We start from the raw sequence: 21177 nt of genomic DNA on the forward strand, positions 1-21177 counted from the left end.
GCAGAGGAGTACCAACATTTTCAGCTTTGATCGTACCTTTTAGGGAATGAGTGTTGAACTTCTGTGATCCAATTGCACGCTTAAGTCAATGCAAGGAATTTCCAATTAATTTTGTAATTAAAAATAGTGGTATGAAGCAAGCGCATAACTCATAGGTTTCTGAAAAAATCTATAGTTGGATGAGCATTTTCTTCTTCCAATATTAAATTCAATGATTACCCACCATTGCTTAGCTTGGTTGGCAGCGAGTACGGTTAGGAACCCCCCAACCTATGCTCGATTCCCCTTGAGCGGCAGCGCCTCTTAAGTGGGGCCAATTAAGTGCAGGCTAGGAGGTTTTTGGGGTGGGTGCCTCTTCTAAGTCAGTCAAGGATTAGTCATGCCACCAAGCGTCCTTTTGAGTGTGGCAGCGGGTGGATACCCGTTCCCAAAAAAAAAATTCAATGATTTAGTTAGAACTTCAAAATTTTTTGAGAGAAGTTACCCCCCCCCCCTTACAGAGTATGAGGCTTTTTATAGTGCTTTTTATTAAAAAAAAAATGTTTGATAATTTTTTTATAAAAAAATTATAATTACTTGAAAATTATATTAAATAAATATTTAATTAAAAAATTACCAAATTACTCTTATATTTAATACCATTAACTCCAACATTAGATGTTATGACCAAAAATGTCTCATTTTAAAGAGTTGAGAGACCAAATTGGTCATTCAAAAGAGTTCGGGGCTATTTTGATCCCTTACAAAGAGTTGAGGGATCATTTTAATCCTTTTTCTCATCTAATATAACACCATTGACTTTTAATCTAATTTGATTTTCATCATGTTTTTGGTTTTCATCAACGAAGTCCTCTATTTTGGATTACCATTTTATCATATAAATTTCATGTTAACAGGATGGAATTTCACATCTCATGTAAGATTTGTATTTAAAATCCTAAACCCTTAGAGGTCCTACATTAGCAAATAGTTCAAATGTCTAAACACTAAAAGATCACAAGGAAAAATCAATTACATTATCCAGCAGGTCACAAGTTATTTGAAATATCTTTCTCTTCATTAACCATCTACACTCACGGAAAAGAAAAAAAAACTAATTGTTTTGACCGTCAAGAAAAGTAAATAAGCAATAGAAAAGCTCTACAATATAGGCTAGGTTGCCCCCAAGGTGACCTAAGATCAAGGATTCGATCAAAAGCGACCTCTCTAATCTTATTTGCCATTGTAGTTACTCCAACCTTCTCACGAATATACCCATTTCGCATTATGTCTCTAAATATAAAGCCACACATCCACCTGAGCATCCTCATCTCTTCAACACTTAACTTAATGCTTCTCTTACAATGGACAACATTCTGCGCCATAAAGCATTGTAGGTCTCACAACCATCTAATAAAATTTTCCCTCAAGTTTGAGTACTTTTCTATCACAAAACAAGACCAATGCAATCATCCATTTCAACCATCCAACTTAGATTCTGCTAACAGTATCCCCATCTATTTCACCATTAAATAGACCCGAGATATCTAAAACGTGTACTCATTTAATGACTTGATCGCCCAAAGCACAATCCCCCCACTAGATCTATTACTACTAAAATTATACTCCATATATTCAGTTTTAGATCTACTCAAACAAAACTTGTAGACTCTAAGGTTGACCTCCACAATTCAAGTTTTCCTTTAACTCCCTCTCTAGTCTTATCAACAAGAAAAATTTCTTAAGCAAAAAGCATATATTAGGATATATCCTCTTGCAAATGTCTATTAAAAATATCCATTACTAAAATAAAAGGATATGAGCTTAAAGCTGATCCTTGATGTAATCCAACTAAAATAGGAAAATACTTGGTCAAACCAACTTAATTAGTAATAGCTGCTATAAGCCTATCCTTAATAACTTGAATATAAGCATTATTAAGTCATTTCTTTCTAGAATTCTCCAAAGCACTTCTCTTGAACTTTACATAAGTTTTCTCTAAGTCAATAAATAATATATGTAAATCCTCCTTACTCTCTCTATACTTCTCCATAAAACCTCTCAAAAAATGTATAGCATCTAGAGTAAACCTACCCGGCATGAATCCAAACTAATTTTGAGAAACATAAGTATCACATCGTAATATGTACTCAATTACTCTCTCCCACATAAGCATTTCCACACATCAATTAAAATATCATCATATCCAACTGCTTTTCAACGCTTCATTTTCTTTAAAGCTTCCTAAATTCGGTTTTACTAATACGACGCAAAAAACGAAAATTCCTATTTTCATTTGAGGCGTTAAGATTACTAAAATCAATCCTACTCATATAATCTTCATTTAAATGTTTATCAAAATATCTCATCCACCTATATTGAAGATCCTCTACTAAAAAAAGCACTTTTTGATATTCATCCCTCATGCACTTCACTTGAACTAGATCCTTACTTCTCCTATCTTCTTGCTTAGCTAACTTAAACATACATCTTTCGCCCTCTTTAGTAACTAATTCATTCATCTATTATATAAACATATGAAATAGAAAATAAGAAAAATCTATGAAGTTAGAGTATCCAATTGTTAATAAAAAAAATGCAAGTTATAATAAGAGGTAGAATAGGGTGAAGACAAAGAGCAATGTTTAAAATTGCGTAATTGAGGTGTTTTTCGATCGTGAGGCGAGGCGTAACCCTCAAGGCGTTTTGAGGCGTAAGCCTCAAAATCAAAAAATTGCGTAAACATAAAATGATAAAATTATAGACTAATGAGTAAATAATATATAAAACATAAAAATACACAAGATATGAAGTGCAATCAAAATATCCCAATAATAAGACAACATGAATATAATAATATACCGGTCTGCCGGGGGTCCAAGGGGCGCTACCCCCTGGCAGGGTTTGACCTGCAAGGGTTTCCAGGGGCAGCGCCCCCAGAACAAAATTTTATTGTAAGAGCAATTTTAAATTTATGCTTATTTTAAAGTTCGTAAGTTGTTTGTATGGAAAGATATCGTGTGGTACCGAGCATGTTCCGAGCGGTACCGAGCATGTACTTAGCAGTACCGAGCATGTACCGAGCGGTACCGAGCATGTACTGAGCAGTATCGAGCATGTACCGAGCGGTACCGAGCATGTACCTAGCGGTACCGAGCATGTACATTAGCTTTTTTTTATTTTTAGAGGCGTACACCTCTCAACCATGAGGCGAGGCGCACCACAGTAAACTTGAGGCTTACGCCTCAAATCCTGAATTCATTGCGTGGGCTTTGAGGCTTAAAGAGACGAAATTGCGCTGAGGCACGCCTCTTATTGCGCAATTTTAAACCATGATAGAGAGAGACTAGATAGTAAATTTTCTTAGGTGGTTATGTCATGCTTTGTACGAGAAACTTCACTAGTTGCATACCATAAAACCAATAAAATCAAAAAATTTACCTTTGGAACCTATATTGCCCAACATTATCCAGGATTGTTTTCAGCTTTTCCAAGACAGTATCCAAATGAGAAGCAGCAACCTGCAGGTATCAAGGCCTATAGATTTCAAAAAACAGAGCAATAAAAAAAATGAGAAAAAGATTAAAATAGTCCCTAGATTATTTATATGATATTTTAGTCCCAACTATCTAAAACATTCAATTTAATCCAATGAATCCTCAAAAATGATCCAAAATAGTCCCCATGCTAGATTATTATAGATCAATTTTTTGAGGAGCAATTATTTTGGATCAGATTTGCAGCGTAAATGTACTAAATTGAGTACATTAGATAGCCTAGAATTAAAACGGCTCCCCATAAATAATCCAAGAACCATTTTGATCTATTTTCCTTTAAAAGAAACTTCCCAAACTACTCCCAACATACCAATCCCATGCCTTTAGCAAGTCCCAGCCTATTCACAGGAACTGATATATTCGCATGTCTATACATCCATTCTATCTTTTCATGTACATATAATCCGTCATCCACTTTCTGAAGAAGTATGCCAAGGCACCTGCAAGAAAGGACAAAAATTACATAACTGGAAAGCGTAGCATGACATGGGTACTTAATTCTCTCCTCAACAAAAAATACGTAGTAGAGATTACGATAGGCACTGCCGAAGAAAGATAATATTACATAAAGCTTAAGTTTAGATAATGACCACCAAAAGAGGAGATCAAATAGTTTCTATTATCTGGAACCAATTTCCATTTTGTTTGCGCACACGCACACCCTTATACATCTGCTGTGAGTGGGTATGGGTGTGTGTCGATATTTGGAGATGGCCAGTACACAGTTCATAATCATCATGATTGATCTTAACACAACTATTTGAGTTTGGCTAGAGTCTAAGATCCTGCTGAATTCTAATAAACCTAAACAACTGATAGCAGGTAATCGTTACTCCACAATAATAATAGAGAGTATCATGTCAGCAGCTTCAAAGTATCTAAGCATGGACTAAAAGGTTACCCATTTTGAGCTTTTATTCCAACTGTCTGGTAACACAAAAGATAGGCTAAATTTGAATAAAAAGTTATCAAATACACGAAAAAATTGTCCATCGAAGTGCAAACTCTACATGTCATGCCTAGAAGATAGACATGAGTTAAACCCACAAGCCCAATCCTCTACATACAAAGCTAGATTCGACAAGGTATATACTGAGGTGAATGTCCAAATGAACTTAAATACAAAACATAAATATATGAAAGATCCTCGGTAAATGAACAGACATACTTGACAAGGTTCCAAGCAATTAAATGCAATCAATCAGATACTCCTACGATGGGCAAAAATACCATGCATTTTAAGGGGAACATTCTCAAAATCAAACCCTTTACTTATAAATATAAAAGAAGCAAACAATATTTTACCTCGATGATGATCGTCTTAATAGAAAATCTCAGCCAAAGGGTATCTTATTATCAAAATATCCCCAATTTACAAAAGAAAAATTATTTTGGGCCAATCTCTCGATAAAAAAAATACTTAAATAAATTAATAAAATCTAAAAATGTTTAAGTAAAATTAACCACCTAAAGCTTAAAGCAACAACCCATTATCTGTATTAGTCTATCGAGCATGAAAAATCTATGACAACCTGAGCTTACAAATAGTCAATATCATATCAAGTGTATTGCTATGATTACTCACAAAATATCTTATGTTAGTAAAGAAATGACATATGTCCTATTAACAAAAGGTGTACATGCAAAATGGCACCACAAAGATATGGTTATTATTGGGGCCCTCAGACCAAGTGGTCCATCCAAAATGAAATCATTAAATTATCATAACAACTAAAATATATATATGTATCTTACCCAATGCCTCAACCCCCTTTATAAATCATTGGGAAATTTGATAGCACAAATGCTTTAAAAACCGGACCGGACCGGCCGGTTCAACCGGTTGAACCGTGAATCGGTCCGCCGGCCAGACCGGAACTTTGTAAAAACCGCTTTAGCCAAAAACCGGATTGAACTGGCAGTTCAACCGGTTAACCGGCGAACCGGTGCCGGTTTTCAAAAACTGGTTTGGCTAATATTTTATTAAATAAAATATTTAATACATTTATTATTAAATATTTGACTTAACAAATAAATTTAAAATTTATACACTTTAATTAAACAAGCATAAAAAATGCTTTATAACATGGCACATGGCCCATCATATCATGTGCCTTTTTTAACTAAAGGAGCCAAAAAGCTTATATAGACAAAAACAATGCTAACATATATTGTCTAGGTGATGTGGGACAACAACCTAAAAAAAAGTTCTCACTTCTCAAGTTCACTATACATACACTATATATAATGAATTTGTGTTTAAGTTTAAGGTTAGATCATCATATTATTATATTAATTTTATTATTTATTACATCATCCGGTTCGACCCCGGTCAAACCGGTCGAACCATGAACCTCTCCTTCTTCCGGTTCATTGTCCCGTCCGATTTTCAGAGCCTTAGATAGCACACAATGTCCTCTTTTAGCCGATATCATCTCAAAATTATCCCATTTGACAAACATCTACGCTAGGTCTACAATGTTCCATTGAATGACATAGCCCGTGCTTACCAATAAAGATCCTTTGATCAATGGGCTAACAAACTCTGTTGTTTAAGTAGACAATGGCCCATGGCAACCTAGAATTACAAAACTATATTTGTATTCTCTTATTATCCACTTGAATAATACTATCAGCTTTTATTCATGCATCAATTATGTGTATTATGGGTAACCCACTTTTCATCTCTATCAAGTTTCTCTTTTCTTAGAACTCAAACTATGAAGTTTACTCACTTTTCTTTCAAAATTATATGCTTTCCCATATCTATTGTAGGAAAAACAATTGATTCCCTATGATCAACACATCATCACATATAGCCATAAGATGAAATCATTAAATTATGATAACTCGTTAGGGCCATTGCTATTGACACATGAATCTCAAAATATCATCCAAAATATGATCATGAAGGTTCAAGTATGATGGCAACACACTTTCTTAAACGTTTTAATGAGGGTTGGTGGCTCAAGTTTTATATCACAGAAGTGATCAATTGGTGGACAGCAGACTCTTCCAAAATAATTAGAAGAATGAGGCTTAATTTGGAAGAGTTAATATAGTGTGGTAGTAAGGTTCATGAAATTTTGATGTTGGGCAGACATACTTCCTACAATCTATCCAAAACTGAAGAATCCAAGCTTCCACCCAATGGATATTCCTCTTCAAAAATCTAAATCTAGTAAATTTGTATTTGATTTGAAGGTGTGATGTCTACTTTAATTATGAAAAGTTTTGTACGAGTCGGGAATGATTTAATAAGGTTATTGTGTTTTGGAAGTGAGTTTGGTTAGTTCTATCTAGAACTAACCAGTGTTTGGAATTCCACTTGGTCTTCTATCCAGATAGTATGGTCTTCTATAGATCAAGTGGAATTTAAAAACTCTAAATAGTTCAAAGATACTCTATGGATGTGATTTGAAAGGTTTGAATTTTGTGGAGTTTTTTTTTTTCGATTTTATAGTAAACCGGAAACTGGTTATAGGAAGAAAACAGCAAAAACGGAACTTGACTAGAGCTAGTTTGTTCTCCAAAAATTTGACTAGAATAACCCCAAATAAATTTAGGGTAATTGAAGTAAATGATATGTGGTAATCTAGAGATTTTGGTGAAGTTCCATGGAGTTTGAGTTGGTTAATTGCTTGCAATAATGAATCTAGTCCAACAAAACAAAATGACTTGGCCAACACTGACAATGGGATTTCCACTTGGATTTTGAGGGATGAAAATAGATTTATAATTTTTCTATAATGGATTATAAACATGAGAACAAAAATATAAAAGATTGCAATAAAAGAAGTGCAAGAAAATAAAACACTACACAAGTAGAAAATTCAAGAGGATCATCAAATCCTCTTAGGTTGTGTTTGGAGGAACAAATCCGCCTATTTAGGCGGACAAGCTTCCACCTGTTAAGGTCGAAAATTCCGCCTGTTTTAGACAGGCTTTCGCCAATCAAGGGGGACGAATACTAGAGTGCTAGGAGGGAAAGAATTAAAAGGCAAAGGCTATTTGGGGATTTGGGATATTTTTGTATGCTTTGTAGGGTGATGTTCCTAGGGTTAGGGTGATGTCTTGTTTGTTGAATTTGAGAGTATTCTTCAGGTGTTTTGGGCTCTAGCCACCGGCTAGATATTCGGAGAGCTGAATCCTCCTCTTCAATTGAAGATCCATGGTATCTTGTGTGTTTTCTTCCATCCACTATCAATATAATTATTTCTCGCTTGTGTTTTCTCCACATTCGTCTTATTTCTGATTTTGCACTTCGTTGAAATTCAAATTCAGCCAAGTTTATTGTGATTTCAACAAGTGTTTCCAATCAAATTGGTATCAAAGCAATTTCTTGGGCTAAAATAATAGGTCTTCCTTGCTAATTTTTGTTGTTATTTCCTCTCCGATCTTATTGTTTTAGTTGTTTGAAGGTCAGAACTTTTTTTTTTGTCGTTTTTGTTGTTTGGAGCCTAGATCCAGGTACTCATAGCAGGAAAAAAGGTAGAAGTGTAGGAGGGGGAGATCAGACAATTGAAATATAAAATGTCAGATCTCCAAACTCAAGTTTCATATTTCAAAAGTCAAGTTTCAGCCGTCTACGAGAAGCTTGAAGAGAAATTCTCCATCCTGGAGGCGATTTTGAAAAAGTTGCTCGAGGATTAAACCATAACGGCGTCGTCAGATGCGAGGGAAGACGTTTATAGCTAAGGAAGTGGGGAAAACCCTAATCCGAAAAGGCGAAGGAAAGATCAGGAGGCGGAGATTGTGGAGGGAGAAAAGAGAATGATTCCCCTAGAGAATATTTCTAGGGAGTCAGGTCGAGGGCATGGGGAGAGGCGTGGGCATGAGCGGAGGCATGTTGAATTTGACAGGAGAGGGCTTGATTAAATCGAAGGGGTGCCGAATTTGAAAAACGAGGGCTTGATTATGATCAAAGGGGTATTGAATTTGAAGGGAAAATGTGGGCTTGTGATGAAAGGTTTGGGTATGAGTGGAGAAGAAATGATTGGCACACTTGGGGGAAACCACACCTTTGGGAAATGGAAATTTATGGAGGAAAGAAGGTTTCGACGGAGGGGATCTGAGAGTGAGGAAGTTAAAGATGCCTATTTTTTAGGGAGAGGATGTACAAGGGTGAATCTACATGGTGGAAATATATTTTATTGTCAATAGGTTGACAAAGGAGGATCGACTGAAGGTGGCCGAAATGTGTTTGGAGGGGAAATCTTTAGCATGGTACCAGTGGAAGGATATGAGGCAACCCATATGGCCCTAGAGAGAGTTTAAGGACTGCTTGTTGGAAGGTTTCCAAACTAGTATGGGAGGAGACTTCTATGAGCAATTCTTTGCCCTAACGCGAAAGGGGACAGTGGTGGACTACAATGAGCAATTTGAGCATCTGGCCAGTAGACTAAACCGACTTCCGAAGACTGTACTAGAGGAGAATGCTATGAAATGGCTCAAACCAGATATTGGTGTGGCAGTTAGGGTGATGAGACCTCGTGACTTGAAGAGGCTATGGAGCTAGCTCAGTTAGTGGAAGATCAGAGGCACCATGAGAGAGGGACTGTAAGCAGCAGCTCAGGAGGTTCATACAGGATGACAACCACCTTTTTGGCATCCATGGAGCCAATGTCGATTACTCCTAGGGAAACCCCGAATAAGAAGACTGTAGGAGAGATACCAGGGAAAAACTTTAAGAAGCTCACAAAAATGGAATTACAAGAGAAGAGGGTGAAGGGGATTTGTTTCATATGTGAGGAGAGCTGTATTACGGGGCACCGATGTAAGGACCGATAGCTTCAGGTTCTCACAACTTGTGATGACGAGAAAATTGAGGAAGAGCCATCTTTCCCCCTTGTGGACAAGGTGGGTCTTTTGGAGGGGGACTTTGTTAGACCGATCTAGTCGATCTAACCTGGTCCGGTTGTTCGGAGGCGGATTATATCCGCCAGTTTGAAGGCGGAAAAGATCTGCCTATTAAGGTGGACAGGCTTCCACCTATTTGAGGTGGAGAGGCTTCCGCCAATCAAGGGGGATGACTGCTAAGAGGGAAAGAATTCAAAATGCAAAGGGCTATTTGGGGATTTGGGATATTTTTGTATGCTTTCAGTAGGGTATTTTTCCTAACGTTAGGGTGATGTCTTGTTTATTGAAGCCGGACAGTCAGATCCTCCTCTCCAATTGAGGATCAATTATATCTTATGTGTTTTCTTCCATCTACTATAATATAATTATTTCTCGCTTGTGTTTCCCCTACATTCTTATTTCTGATTTTGCACCTTGCTGAAATTCAAACTCAGCCAAGTTAATAATGATTTCAACAAGTGTTTCCTATCAGGTTGGTCGGCCACCAAACTACCACTGCTCCTTTGAATTTCTTTCCAAAGTGTGTTAAATGACCAAAATGCACTTTCAATTCAAAAAATGAAATTTTTATACAACTTACACAACTCAAGAGATACATCTCTTGCAATTCAAATTCAAATAATGAAGGGAATAGGTGTGGAGGGTGGGGCAGGCTCCCCTTGCTTCCTTTGACTTTGTCCACATGTAAACACCTACAACTACCCAATTCCTCACATGCAGACTTAGACAATGACATTGACTTAACACTTGAGCACAAGAAAATCAAAATAACACATCGCAAAGTCTAAACAACACCTTACAACACATTAAACATAAAATGAATCTTCTTTATAAATCTTCATTGTTTCTTCCTAACTTGAGCTTTGGATCTATTAATGGATCCACCATGTGCTATTGCTCTTACTATAGTGATAGGACACCTCCATGTGTCACATCAAGTTTGAGATTTGAATAGATCAAAATGGTTCTTTAATTTTATCACGGAATACAAGGACTTGTGCATCTAACATCTTATACAACAAGGTTATGCGTTCCAAGATATCTCAAATTGGTAAAAAATAAAAAATATATATATAAAAAAAGGACGTTGAGGTTGACACAAACATAGGGACTCTAGAGAGGTTCTTATACACAAACCTATCATTATGAAGAGTTGGTTTTGTAATTCGAACCAATGACTTCAAATTATAGCAGGCAAAAGTCTAACCAGTGAGTTTGGTCCAGACTCTAAGATATAAAAATATGTAACTCACGGAAATCTTATTGCATCTGAGTTTTTTGTGAAGCAAATTCATGCGTTCTTACAATCATAAAGACATAAATCATCATGCGTAACAGCCACATGAACAAAAAAAATTTAAATTAATTTCCACAAAGTTCACCTTCCAATCAAAACCCATTGATGCATCAGACCATAAATGAAATTATATCAAGATCATGCCATTAGCTGATTATTGCAAAAAAAGACAGCATAGAAATCAAAATGATGTAATTGGATACTTAGAGTGAAGACTTTTTTCTTTTCTATTATCATTGATTTTCTTGTTCATGGTTGGTGGCCAAGCAAGAACCAGCTCGGAAATCTGCATTGCATGTACAAATTGAAATGATATTGCCCAGCATACTATTCAATGATCTAAGAAGCGAAATAAACAAATAGCTCATCATAATTATAGTAAAAGTGTAATTATAACAACAAAGAAAGGCTCTTGAGATGTTGCTCAATATAAGAGAGATTCTCATCCAAGGCATGGAAATGCCAAATGTTAGCATATAATGGGGGAACTTTTACAAACAATCACAGTACCTATGAAGCATTGCAGCATGTTCATCATCACCAACATAAAACACATATTGTCTTGCAAAAGCATTGCCCAATAAAATGACCCATTCAGTGTCTTGTACAACATCTAAAGATTCCGATATGAACTGCAATGGCAAATAATATTCAACGACTATGCTATGAAAAATAGTTAATAATATATTAAACAGAAGGTAGTGAAAAAAAGCAAATATTATTAGGTTATACAAGGATAAAACAATAAGGTCAGCAATCAACAAAAAATGAGTTTGAAGACATCAAAACATATATTGAGGCAAAAGGTTCTGCTAAAAGAACAAAAGGAATTGCTGCTTTGTGATTAACATAAAATAGCCTTTGAATTTTCATAAATAATACTTGCATTGATAATCATATCATCCCACGTCTCCTGGTATGAAAGATCCTGCTTTAGATCTTCTGGGTCACTGATATATGCCTTCAATTTGGGAACCTGTTCTCGAGCAAAAGGAACTGTAAGATAAACAGAACTATAATTTTACCATGGAACAAAGTACCTCAATGTTCAAAAGCAGTACAAAATTACTAAAACGATTTATTAACGAAATTTGAGATTATTTCAGATAATTTCTGAAGTACATTCATTTAACTCCACAAAAAAAAAATCGACCAAATAAATACATCGCAAATAAGTTCAATAAATCTGAATTTTTACTGGAGAAAAAACTGAGATCACACGGCCCATTTCTAAGAACAGAAATCACTCTCTTCAAACCAACTAAACTTTAGGAACAATGCAATCCATCAAACTACTGAAAACACAAGAACTTTTAACAACTATCTAATCCTACAGAAAATTTTCTGGCTAAACATGAGCATGACAAAAAATAAATTATGAAAAGGTCAATCAAGGGCCAAAAAAATTGATTAATCTGAATAGCATCTGTTCTGAGAAAAGCTTGCAAAAAATAAGTTAACACGCTACAATTAGATATCCAAGTAAAACCTTCAAAAAGAAATGAAACCTTTTACAATGAGCATCAATCAATGGAATACATTCCAATAAATCTAAAAAATACCTTACAATTGCAATACCTCATCTTGCCAAAATAAACTGAGATTCTTGGGGAATAGGGGTCCCAAGCAACACAAGACCTGCAAGAGAGTTTATATTAAAAAGATTGCGTGAAAATTAGTGGTCACAAGCACAAAATCTGCAAGGTAAATTCATCAAAACACATACCACATTGGGAAATTTGCAAAAAATCTCCAGGTACTTCGATATTTTTGTGAAAAAGTACACTAGTTTTAAAACTTAACTAATGCAAACAGTAACAATAATTTACCCTGTTATGAAAAAAAAGTTTGTTGAGGTTGATAAATTTAAAAATTACTTCAGCTCACAAAGAATAAATATTCAGTCGAGAATATTACTAAGATTCATTCTCAAACCATCGTTTGTCAATAAGGATGTGGAACATGTCTTCTAACTTGTGATTTCGCCGCCAAATGGCATAACATATAAACGGTTATGATTGGGGCCCTCTGATTGGATGGTTTTGCCGACAAAATGATACCACAAAATTACGGTTGCAATTAGAGCCCGTATGTTTTCAATGGCTCTAAATATTTGAGTGATAAATCAATAAGGTATAATTGATAGACCATAAAACCCTTCTTGAGGAATGAATCAATAAGGTACAATTGATAGGCCATAAAACCCTTCGTTAACTAAGGTGGACTCAAATATATTCCTTTAGGCAAACATTTAACCCAAGTCTACGAGGTATGCTTGGACGACGAAAACCATAACTAATGACAATGATCCTTAGATCAGGTTGGGTCGACCACCACCCTTGACTAAGTAGACTAAAGACCGTGATAGTCCAGGACAACATAACCATGGGATCCTGACTCGACTCTTCATTATTCCCCCATCATCCACTATAAATGTACGGTGATAAATTTTAAATCTTAAAAAATTCTCATATCTAATTTTTAAATTTTAAAGATGTTGTTACTATATGATAGGTGCTTACTATCTATCAAACGATTAGACTTAAACGAAAGCGCTCTCATTATCGGAAGGGGTAATTAACTATAGAGGCTTGTACCTATGAGAAATCAGACCCCATATCATAAAGTCCTCACAAAATGAGGACAAAATCACTCGGTAGTGTCATATCTAAAATTCAATCTGTCTTCTGAAAATTTATCTCGGTACCTAAATATCGTTAAAACTTTCCTTGTATATAAAAAAAAAAGTTGCGGAGAGACAGAGGAGTGAATTTTAAGAACCCATGCATCACACTCCCCCCTCAGTCCTTCCTCCGCTTCATCGTCACCTTCTTCCTTCAATAGAGCCATCCTCCTCATCTTCTTTCTCCTACCAAAAGCCTTAACAACCAAGAGTCTCCCCCTCATCAAAATCACAACAAACACTACAGCTTTTGACACCCTCTTTGTCCTCTTGGAGTTTCGACCTAGGCAATGGCACGTTATGTAGGGTAAGTCTATGACTCCTTTACTTCATCCAACCTTTTTGATATCATTAGTGACCTTGCAAGAAGTCTACCCAAGCCATCTTTCCTTCTCATTCTTGCCAAGGTATAACCATAAATATAAGCTTTCATTTAGTTTATTTTAAGATAGATTATATATTAGATCCAAAACACCAATAATATAATTGTTTGTACTTTGCACGTATAAATCTATAATATTATGTAACTTGTATTTTTTATGTTTTATTTATAACTAATAATATTAGACAACACCAATATTTTAAATATTTGAATGAAATCGACAGAATAAGAAAAATCTTGAATCTTAAAATAATATTCCTTAGATTGAATCTTAAAATAATTTTCCTTTTTCTTACTTTGATTTTGTTTATATGAATTTAATTCCACTAGAAACGAAAAAAATTATTTGGCCTTATGATTAAGTGCAATATGTGATTTCCATTCTGCCAAAGTTCAAAACATGTTACTTGCGAAAATCCAGATATTATGTGTTAGGATTTCCCCTTTGCGATCTAGGGCGACCGAGCAAGTGAGAGGATTTCCCCTTTGCGATCTTCTGCATGCGGCTCTCATTTGTTCCTACCTGGTGGCAGATTCGAGTGAAGATGTTGATCAAGAGGAGTGTCACAACCCGGCCTGGATGCTCGATCTAATGAGACGGGTACGGAAAGTCGGACGATAGAATTCATTAAACATTGTACCACTTCTTCTTTTGTATTAAAGAGCCACTAAAACACAAAATGTAAATTACATGTTATCAATTGCATGTCGTTTTCTATAGACAAAATCTTCTCTTTCATCGATCTCTTTTCTTTTGGGGACTTACCTGAAATATTTAAATTCGTGGGTTGAGTTTACTAAGTAAACTCAGTGGGTATCTATTTAAAGCAATCAATATAAATAATGATTAATATGTATTATATCATTTCTTAACCTTATTTCTTTCATTTCATTAATTTATACATCTCTCGACATTTTCTTTTAAAATAATTTAAATCTTTAATATTTCATTTATATTTTATTTTCCCATTTGATTTGCACAGGAGCACCGTCTCAAAGTACCCAAATGTACAACCTTTTCTATTTATTTCCTTTTCCATTTCCATAAATTTTTCTTTTCCTTTTCGTGCACAAGTACGGCGTCCCCAGCCAGTACCATAAGGGGGTGAAATCCTGCAGTTTTTAATACCTTTTCTTTTTATGCTACATTTGTTTTAATTCCATACATATATGACTTTTTACTTCTCTTTTCTTTTCTATTTTCTCTTTTTCCTTTTTCATCCTCATTGTTATAATTGTATATAACATCTCTTACATGTGCATTTATAAGTAATACCTTTTTTCATAAACTTTCAAACATTTATAATGGATGAATTTATTGATAAGACTATAAAATCATAATATCTTCAACATTATGTAATACACAATTAATTAATCACTTTAAAAGATTCCAACTATGAATAAAATTATAAAACAACATAATTTACCCACTTTGATCTTTCAGTTCGTCGATCCTTGTCTCAATCTCAGTCTCAAAATTCTATCCTTGTTGAATTTCCTTGAAGAACCCAACTTGTACCACTTGATTTCTTTCTTTCCTTCTTCAAAAATTGTCATAAGATAATTTTAGGGATTTATTCTACAAAATTTAATGAAAACATATGATAAGAAAATCACTTACAAAAGATGATTATTCCAACTCAAAATCCTTCTCCTTTCTTTTTCGAATTCTTCAAATCTCTTCTTTTGCCCTTAACGAAACACCCTCATTATTTAGATGATTGCTTAGATGAAGAATTTGGGAAGGATTTATATAGAAATAAAGGATGTAAAGATAAACCTTCTTCTTATTCTTCCTCTCGATTGTTTCTCTCGCTTCTTCCTAAATTCCACTCCTTTAGCGATAAGAATAGAAAAGGAGTTAAGAGCAGTTTATTATTTTCATCCCTAATCACGAATTTGCTAAAAAAAATAAAAGAAAAACTCCCCATACCTCCCACGCAAATGCTCGGCCCGCCCTGCTTCCGCCTCTCTTTGTCTGTTCGCGAATGGCAACAGTACCAACCCCTTTTTGGGGTTGTGGCTATTAAACGACGGGTAACCGAACCGGCCACCCATTCGGTTCATTACAATCTCGCCTACTTATAAAATTTCTTCGTCGAAATTAATCAAGTATAAGGAAACATACCTTAGTTAAAAAGATGAGGAAATTGACTTCTTATTTCAGCTTCCTTCTCTCAGGTGTCATCTTTCTCTATTTCATGCTTCCACAAAACTTTCACAAAAGGTATTGCCTTATGCCTCAACTGTTTTACATCATAATCCAGTATTCATTTAGGTTCTTCAACATATTTCAAATCAAGTTGCAAGTCAATTGATTTGGATTGGATTCTCTTTAAAACATCTGAGACATACTTTCGAAGCACTGATATGTGAAATACATTATGAATTCCTTGCATATGCACTGGTAGATCTAATCTGTATGACATATTTCCAATCATTTCTATGATTTCATAGGGACCTATGAATCTTGGGCTCAATTTTCCAGTCTTTCCAAATCTTGCACACCTATCATTGAGCTGACTTTTAAGAAAACAGATTCTCCAACTTCAGATTCCACTGGTCAGTGCTTTGCATTATAATACTTCCGCTGCCTATCTTGAACTGCCTTTAGTCTATCTCTGATCAATCTGATTTTGCTAGTAGGCTCATCTACCAGTTCAGTTCCAATTACCTTTCTTTCACCAGTTTCTATCCAACACAAGGGCATTCTGCATTTTCTTCCATAACGAGCCTCGTAGGGTGTCATTCCAATACTATATTGAAAACTATTATTGTATGCAAATTCAATCAACGGTATATGAGTCTCCCAATTTCCTCCAAAATCTAAAACACATAATCTCAATAAATCCTCCAGTCTGAATTGTCCTTTCTGATTGCCCATCCGTCTGAGGATGAAATGCTATACTGAAAGTCAATCTGGTACCCATGGCTACCTGAATTTTTTTCCACAATTTAGAAGTGAAACGAGCATCCCTATTTGAAACTATAGATTTCGGAATTCCATGCAATCTCACAATTTCATCAACATATAGTTTTACCAACTTCTCCACTGAAATCTGTCTGTATGATTGGTAAGAAATGAGCTAACTTCGTTAATCGGTCAATAACAACCCATATTGCATCACGACTCTGCCCTGAACTGGGTAATCCAATTACAAAATCCATTGTAATGTCCTCCCATTTCCACTCAGGTATAGGTAGAGGTTGTATTTGACCACTTGGCTTTTGATGTTCTACTTTAATCATATGACAGGGAATATATTTTGCTACAAATTCTGCAACATTTCTTTTTAGTCCTGGCCACCAAAATAATCCTCTCAATTCCTGATACATCTTTGTACTGCCTGGATGAATTTCATATGTTGAGAAGAGAGCTTCCTACAATATCTCTTCTCTTAAGCTTCCAACATTTGGAATACAGATTATGCCTTTATACCTTAATAATCCTTCTCCATCCATAACAAAGTTCTCTAACTGCCCTGCTTGCACTTTCTTTATGATGTCTTGAAATTTTTCATCTTGAGGCAAAGCATTAAGCACTCTATCTTTCAAAGTTGATTGGATTTAAGGACATATCTTTAGTCTCTTTCTGACTGACCACTGAAATCTCTAAGTTTTCCATATCTCTGATTATCTACTCTTACTATGTGATTAGCCAATTTGCATTTCCAAGAGCTTTTCTACCAAGTGCATCTGCAACCACATTTGCCTTTTCCAGAATGATACTGTATGTCTAAGTCATAATCTTTAATAAGCTCTAGCCACCTTCTCTGTCTCAAATTAAGCTCCTTTTGATTGAAAAAGTATTTGAGACTCTTATGATCTGTAAACACTTCGCATCTGATCCCATATAGGTAATGTCTCCATATTTTGAGTGCAAAAACTACAATTGTCAATTCTAAATCATGAGTGGGGTAGTTCCTTTCATGAATTTTCAGTTGCCTTGAAGCAAAGACTACCACTCCACCATACTGCATCAATGCACATCTAAGTTCTCTTAAGGAAGCATCACAGAAAATTTGGAACCCTTTTGAACCTAATGGAATTGTCAAAATCGGGGCAGTCACTAGACAATTCTTTAACTTCTGGAAAGCTCCTTCACACTGATCACTCCATTGAAATTTCACTGCTTTCTGAGTTAATCTGGATAACGGATTAGCAATATGAGAAAACCCTTCTACAAACCTCTTGTAGTAACCAGCAAGTCCTAGAAAACTCACCTCTGAAACTATCGTTTGCCTTGGCCAATCTGATATAGCTTGAATTTTATTCTGATCAACTGAAATATCTTATTTTGCCCTTAATGAAACACCCTCATTATTTAGGTGATTGCTTAGATGAAGAATTTGGGAAGGATTTATACATAAATAAAGGATGTAAAGACACCTTCTTCTTATTCTTCCTCTTGATGGTTTCTCTCGCTTCTTCCTAAATTCCACTCCTTTAGCGATAAGAATAGAAAATGAGTTAAGAGGAGTTGATTACTTTTATCCCTAATCACGAATTTGCTAAAAAAAACGAAAGAAAAACTCCCCATACCTCCCACGCAAATGCTCAGTCCTTCCTGCTTCCACCTCTCTCTGTCTGTTCGCAAATGGCAAAAGTACCGACCCCTTTTTGGGGTAGCAGCTATTAAAAGACGGGTTGGCCGATTCGGTTGAACCGGCCACCCATTCGGTTCATTACAAGGAGCGAGCAAGAACTACGTGTGTGTTCGCAAAAATAAAATTAAAAAAAAAAGATATTAAACAGGAACATATAGTAAAGATGAAGGATTCACAAGAATTTTTCAGCAATCTGATAAAATCCCTCTACAAACCTCCTGTAGTAACCAGCAAGTCCTAGAAAACTCCTCACCTCTGAAACTGTCGTTGGCCTTGGCCAATCTCATATAGCTTGAATTTTATTCTGATCAACTGAAATTCCTTCACCACTAATCACATGCCCCAGAAAATTAACACTGCTCAGCCAAAATTCACACTATGAAAATTTGGAATACAACTTATTCTCCTTTAATATTTGCAATACTGCCTGCAGGTGACTAGAATGGCTTTCCATATCTCTTGAATATAAGGGAAATCATAATTCTAATCTCAAATCCAAATAAAACAAATGGACATCTAAGTCTAAAGGATAAAGTTGTACGACCCACTTTTAGGCAACTTCCTAAGGGAAATAATAAGACCTACCCCAAATCCAAACAAAATTACTGGGCAGTCTTGCTGTAGAGTTTGGTTGTAAGACCCATCTTTGGGCAACTCCTAAAGAGTTGCAAGCCACAATTCAAATTAAACCTACGGGCTACTTTCTGAAAGTCATTAAGTCCCGACTCAAATTCAAACATCTAGCTACTTCCAAGAGAAATCGTAAGACCCGCTTAAATTCAAATTTCTGTGTAACTTCTAAACGAAGTTATAAATCTCGAACCAAACTAATTTCTGGGTATCATAATAGATGTAAACCCCAAAACCCCCAATAAATTAAAATTTGTATTTAACCACCTCAATTTACTTGGGATCCCTGAGAGGAGGAAACCCATGGCTGCTAATCAGATTCCCTAGATATTACAGTCAATGATTATTAGTGTTAGTAGACTGAAACCTACGATATACCCAGGACAAAGGAACCATAGGATCTTGATCGGGTTTACCTTCATTTTCCCACAATTGAGACTAAAACACCTAAAAAAATTGTTCATCCTTAATCGAGAGTTCTCTCATATGTGTTAAAAGGGGTAATGAACTATGAGTGCTTGCGCTCATGGAAAGTAAAGACCCTAGATCAAGAGTAATTAAACCCTGACACCAACCTCAGGGGGAAATCTGATTAACTATAATCTGACTCAATGAAGATGGAATCCAACGGTTATAAAGCGGGATTCATGCATTCGTGCCGTTTTTCTTGAGCCAACAGTGTGTGCCTGAGTAGGGACAGCCAACCATCATATGTGTTGGAGTCGAACCAAGCAAACAACGAACGGTTGAAGAACTGATGTACACGCCATAAAATCCTCCACTTGAAAAGCTCCTCCTTGCCCCAAATCCTGATTGCTTATGCATGTTTCCGATCCACTACCCTCAGATTTGAGAAATGTACAAAAAGGTTGAAGCCTCCTTCCGGACAACAAAAGAAGTAAATATATCCCAAGATCTCCGCCACTGGGATCAATCCCTCAAATCAAACGAGCACAACTTCGTAAACCACGTTCCTACCTTCCTCGTCGTCGCTGACGGAATCTGTCACGACCCGGCCCGGTTAGCTCGTAGATACGAGGCGGGAACGAGATCGGACATGTAATATAATTTAACTAATCATTCTTCAAACAAATAAAACCATTCATTGAAATCTTCAAAAAAAACAAAAAGCGCCTCTAAACCTTTTATAATTTCATTCCAAAAAGAGTTTTCAAAATATACAAGATGGCTAACTTCAATCTAAACATGCTATAAAGAACATCCTTCCTCAAATCATCAACATTAGGCACACAAACCTTGCCCTTATACAGTAAAAGATCTTCGTCATCCATGGATAGCGAGGATGAGTCTACAGAAAGATTGAAAGCACTTTATCCTACACTAAAAGAGTTGTCGCTTGCTGGTTCTCCAGGTTACCACCATCGGCCTTCATTGCCAGAATTATGAGGAATACAGGTTCCCATCACCAATCAACATTGCTGGAATTCTGAGAAATATTAGTCCTTCCTCCAGCCTTCATTGCTGGAATTCTAAGGAATATTGATCCTTATGCTTCCTTCGTGAATCCAAACCGAGGAGAGACTGAGCGAGAGGGGTCCTCTCACGTGCAATGTCGAGAGTCAACCGATCAAAAGCAAGAGAAGTCAAGCACAAGACCTCTTATGTGCGTATGGAAAGAGATCAGAGTTCCCTCTAGTGGCCGGGACAAGTAAGAGGCAAGAACTGCACTCCTTCCTACAATCAAACCGAAGGGATCAGAGGCCTTACGTGCGCTTGTAAGGGATCGATCAAACAAAAGTGCCTAGGTGGAGCCAGATGATTAATTTGCATTGGGTTAAAGGCTAGCTCGATCAGACGAGAAGGGGATTTGTGTCCCAAGTGCTGAGTCGCTTAAAACGTGTTTTTCTACTATTGTCCTTCAAGCTTGCCGCAACCCTGAAAATAATTTTTTCCTTTTGTAGTGTCTTCATTGCCGGCCTTCCCTTGTGGACACTATCCTAACCAATGCAACATTCATTGTTGTTGATGTAAGCACACTAGTTAGAAAAGCCAAGAACAAGAGAATAAATAGTAGAACTAAAACCAAACTTGATTCAAATAGTAGCAATCATCTATAACATCCAAAATTCGACGAAGAAAGCTAGTAGAGAATTCAAAGAAACAAAGAAAATAAAAACAACGCTATCCTCAGACAACCGTCAGAGCGGGTTCCTCACATGCAT

At 36.0% G+C, this 21177-nt stretch overlaps 1 protein-coding gene across 3 annotated transcripts in view; it reads right to left on the reverse strand.

Annotated features, from left to right (window-relative positions):
- The window catches only part of LOC110098101 (protein SHOOT GRAVITROPISM 6), a gene marked incomplete at its 3' end in the record, with an annotated part of 98186 nt that overhangs the window by 28636 nt on the left and 48373 nt on the right, over nucleotides 1-21177 (reverse strand). For all 3 annotated transcript variants that reach the window (XM_028692243.1, XM_028692244.1, XM_028692242.1), the window contains 5 exon segments: nucleotides 3421-3500; nucleotides 3847-3976; nucleotides 11203-11324; nucleotides 11579-11668; nucleotides 12271-12330. In XM_028692243.1, the coding sequence (XP_028548076.1) occupies nucleotides 3421-3500; nucleotides 3847-3976; nucleotides 11203-11324; nucleotides 11579-11668; nucleotides 12271-12330 (482 nt within the window).

This window comes from Dendrobium catenatum, unplaced genomic scaffold, assembly GCF_001605985.2.
Source record: "Dendrobium catenatum unplaced genomic scaffold, ASM160598v2 original_scaffold_153000, whole genome shotgun sequence".
Classification (NCBI taxonomy): Eukaryota; Viridiplantae; Streptophyta; class Magnoliopsida; order Asparagales; family Orchidaceae; genus Dendrobium; species Dendrobium catenatum.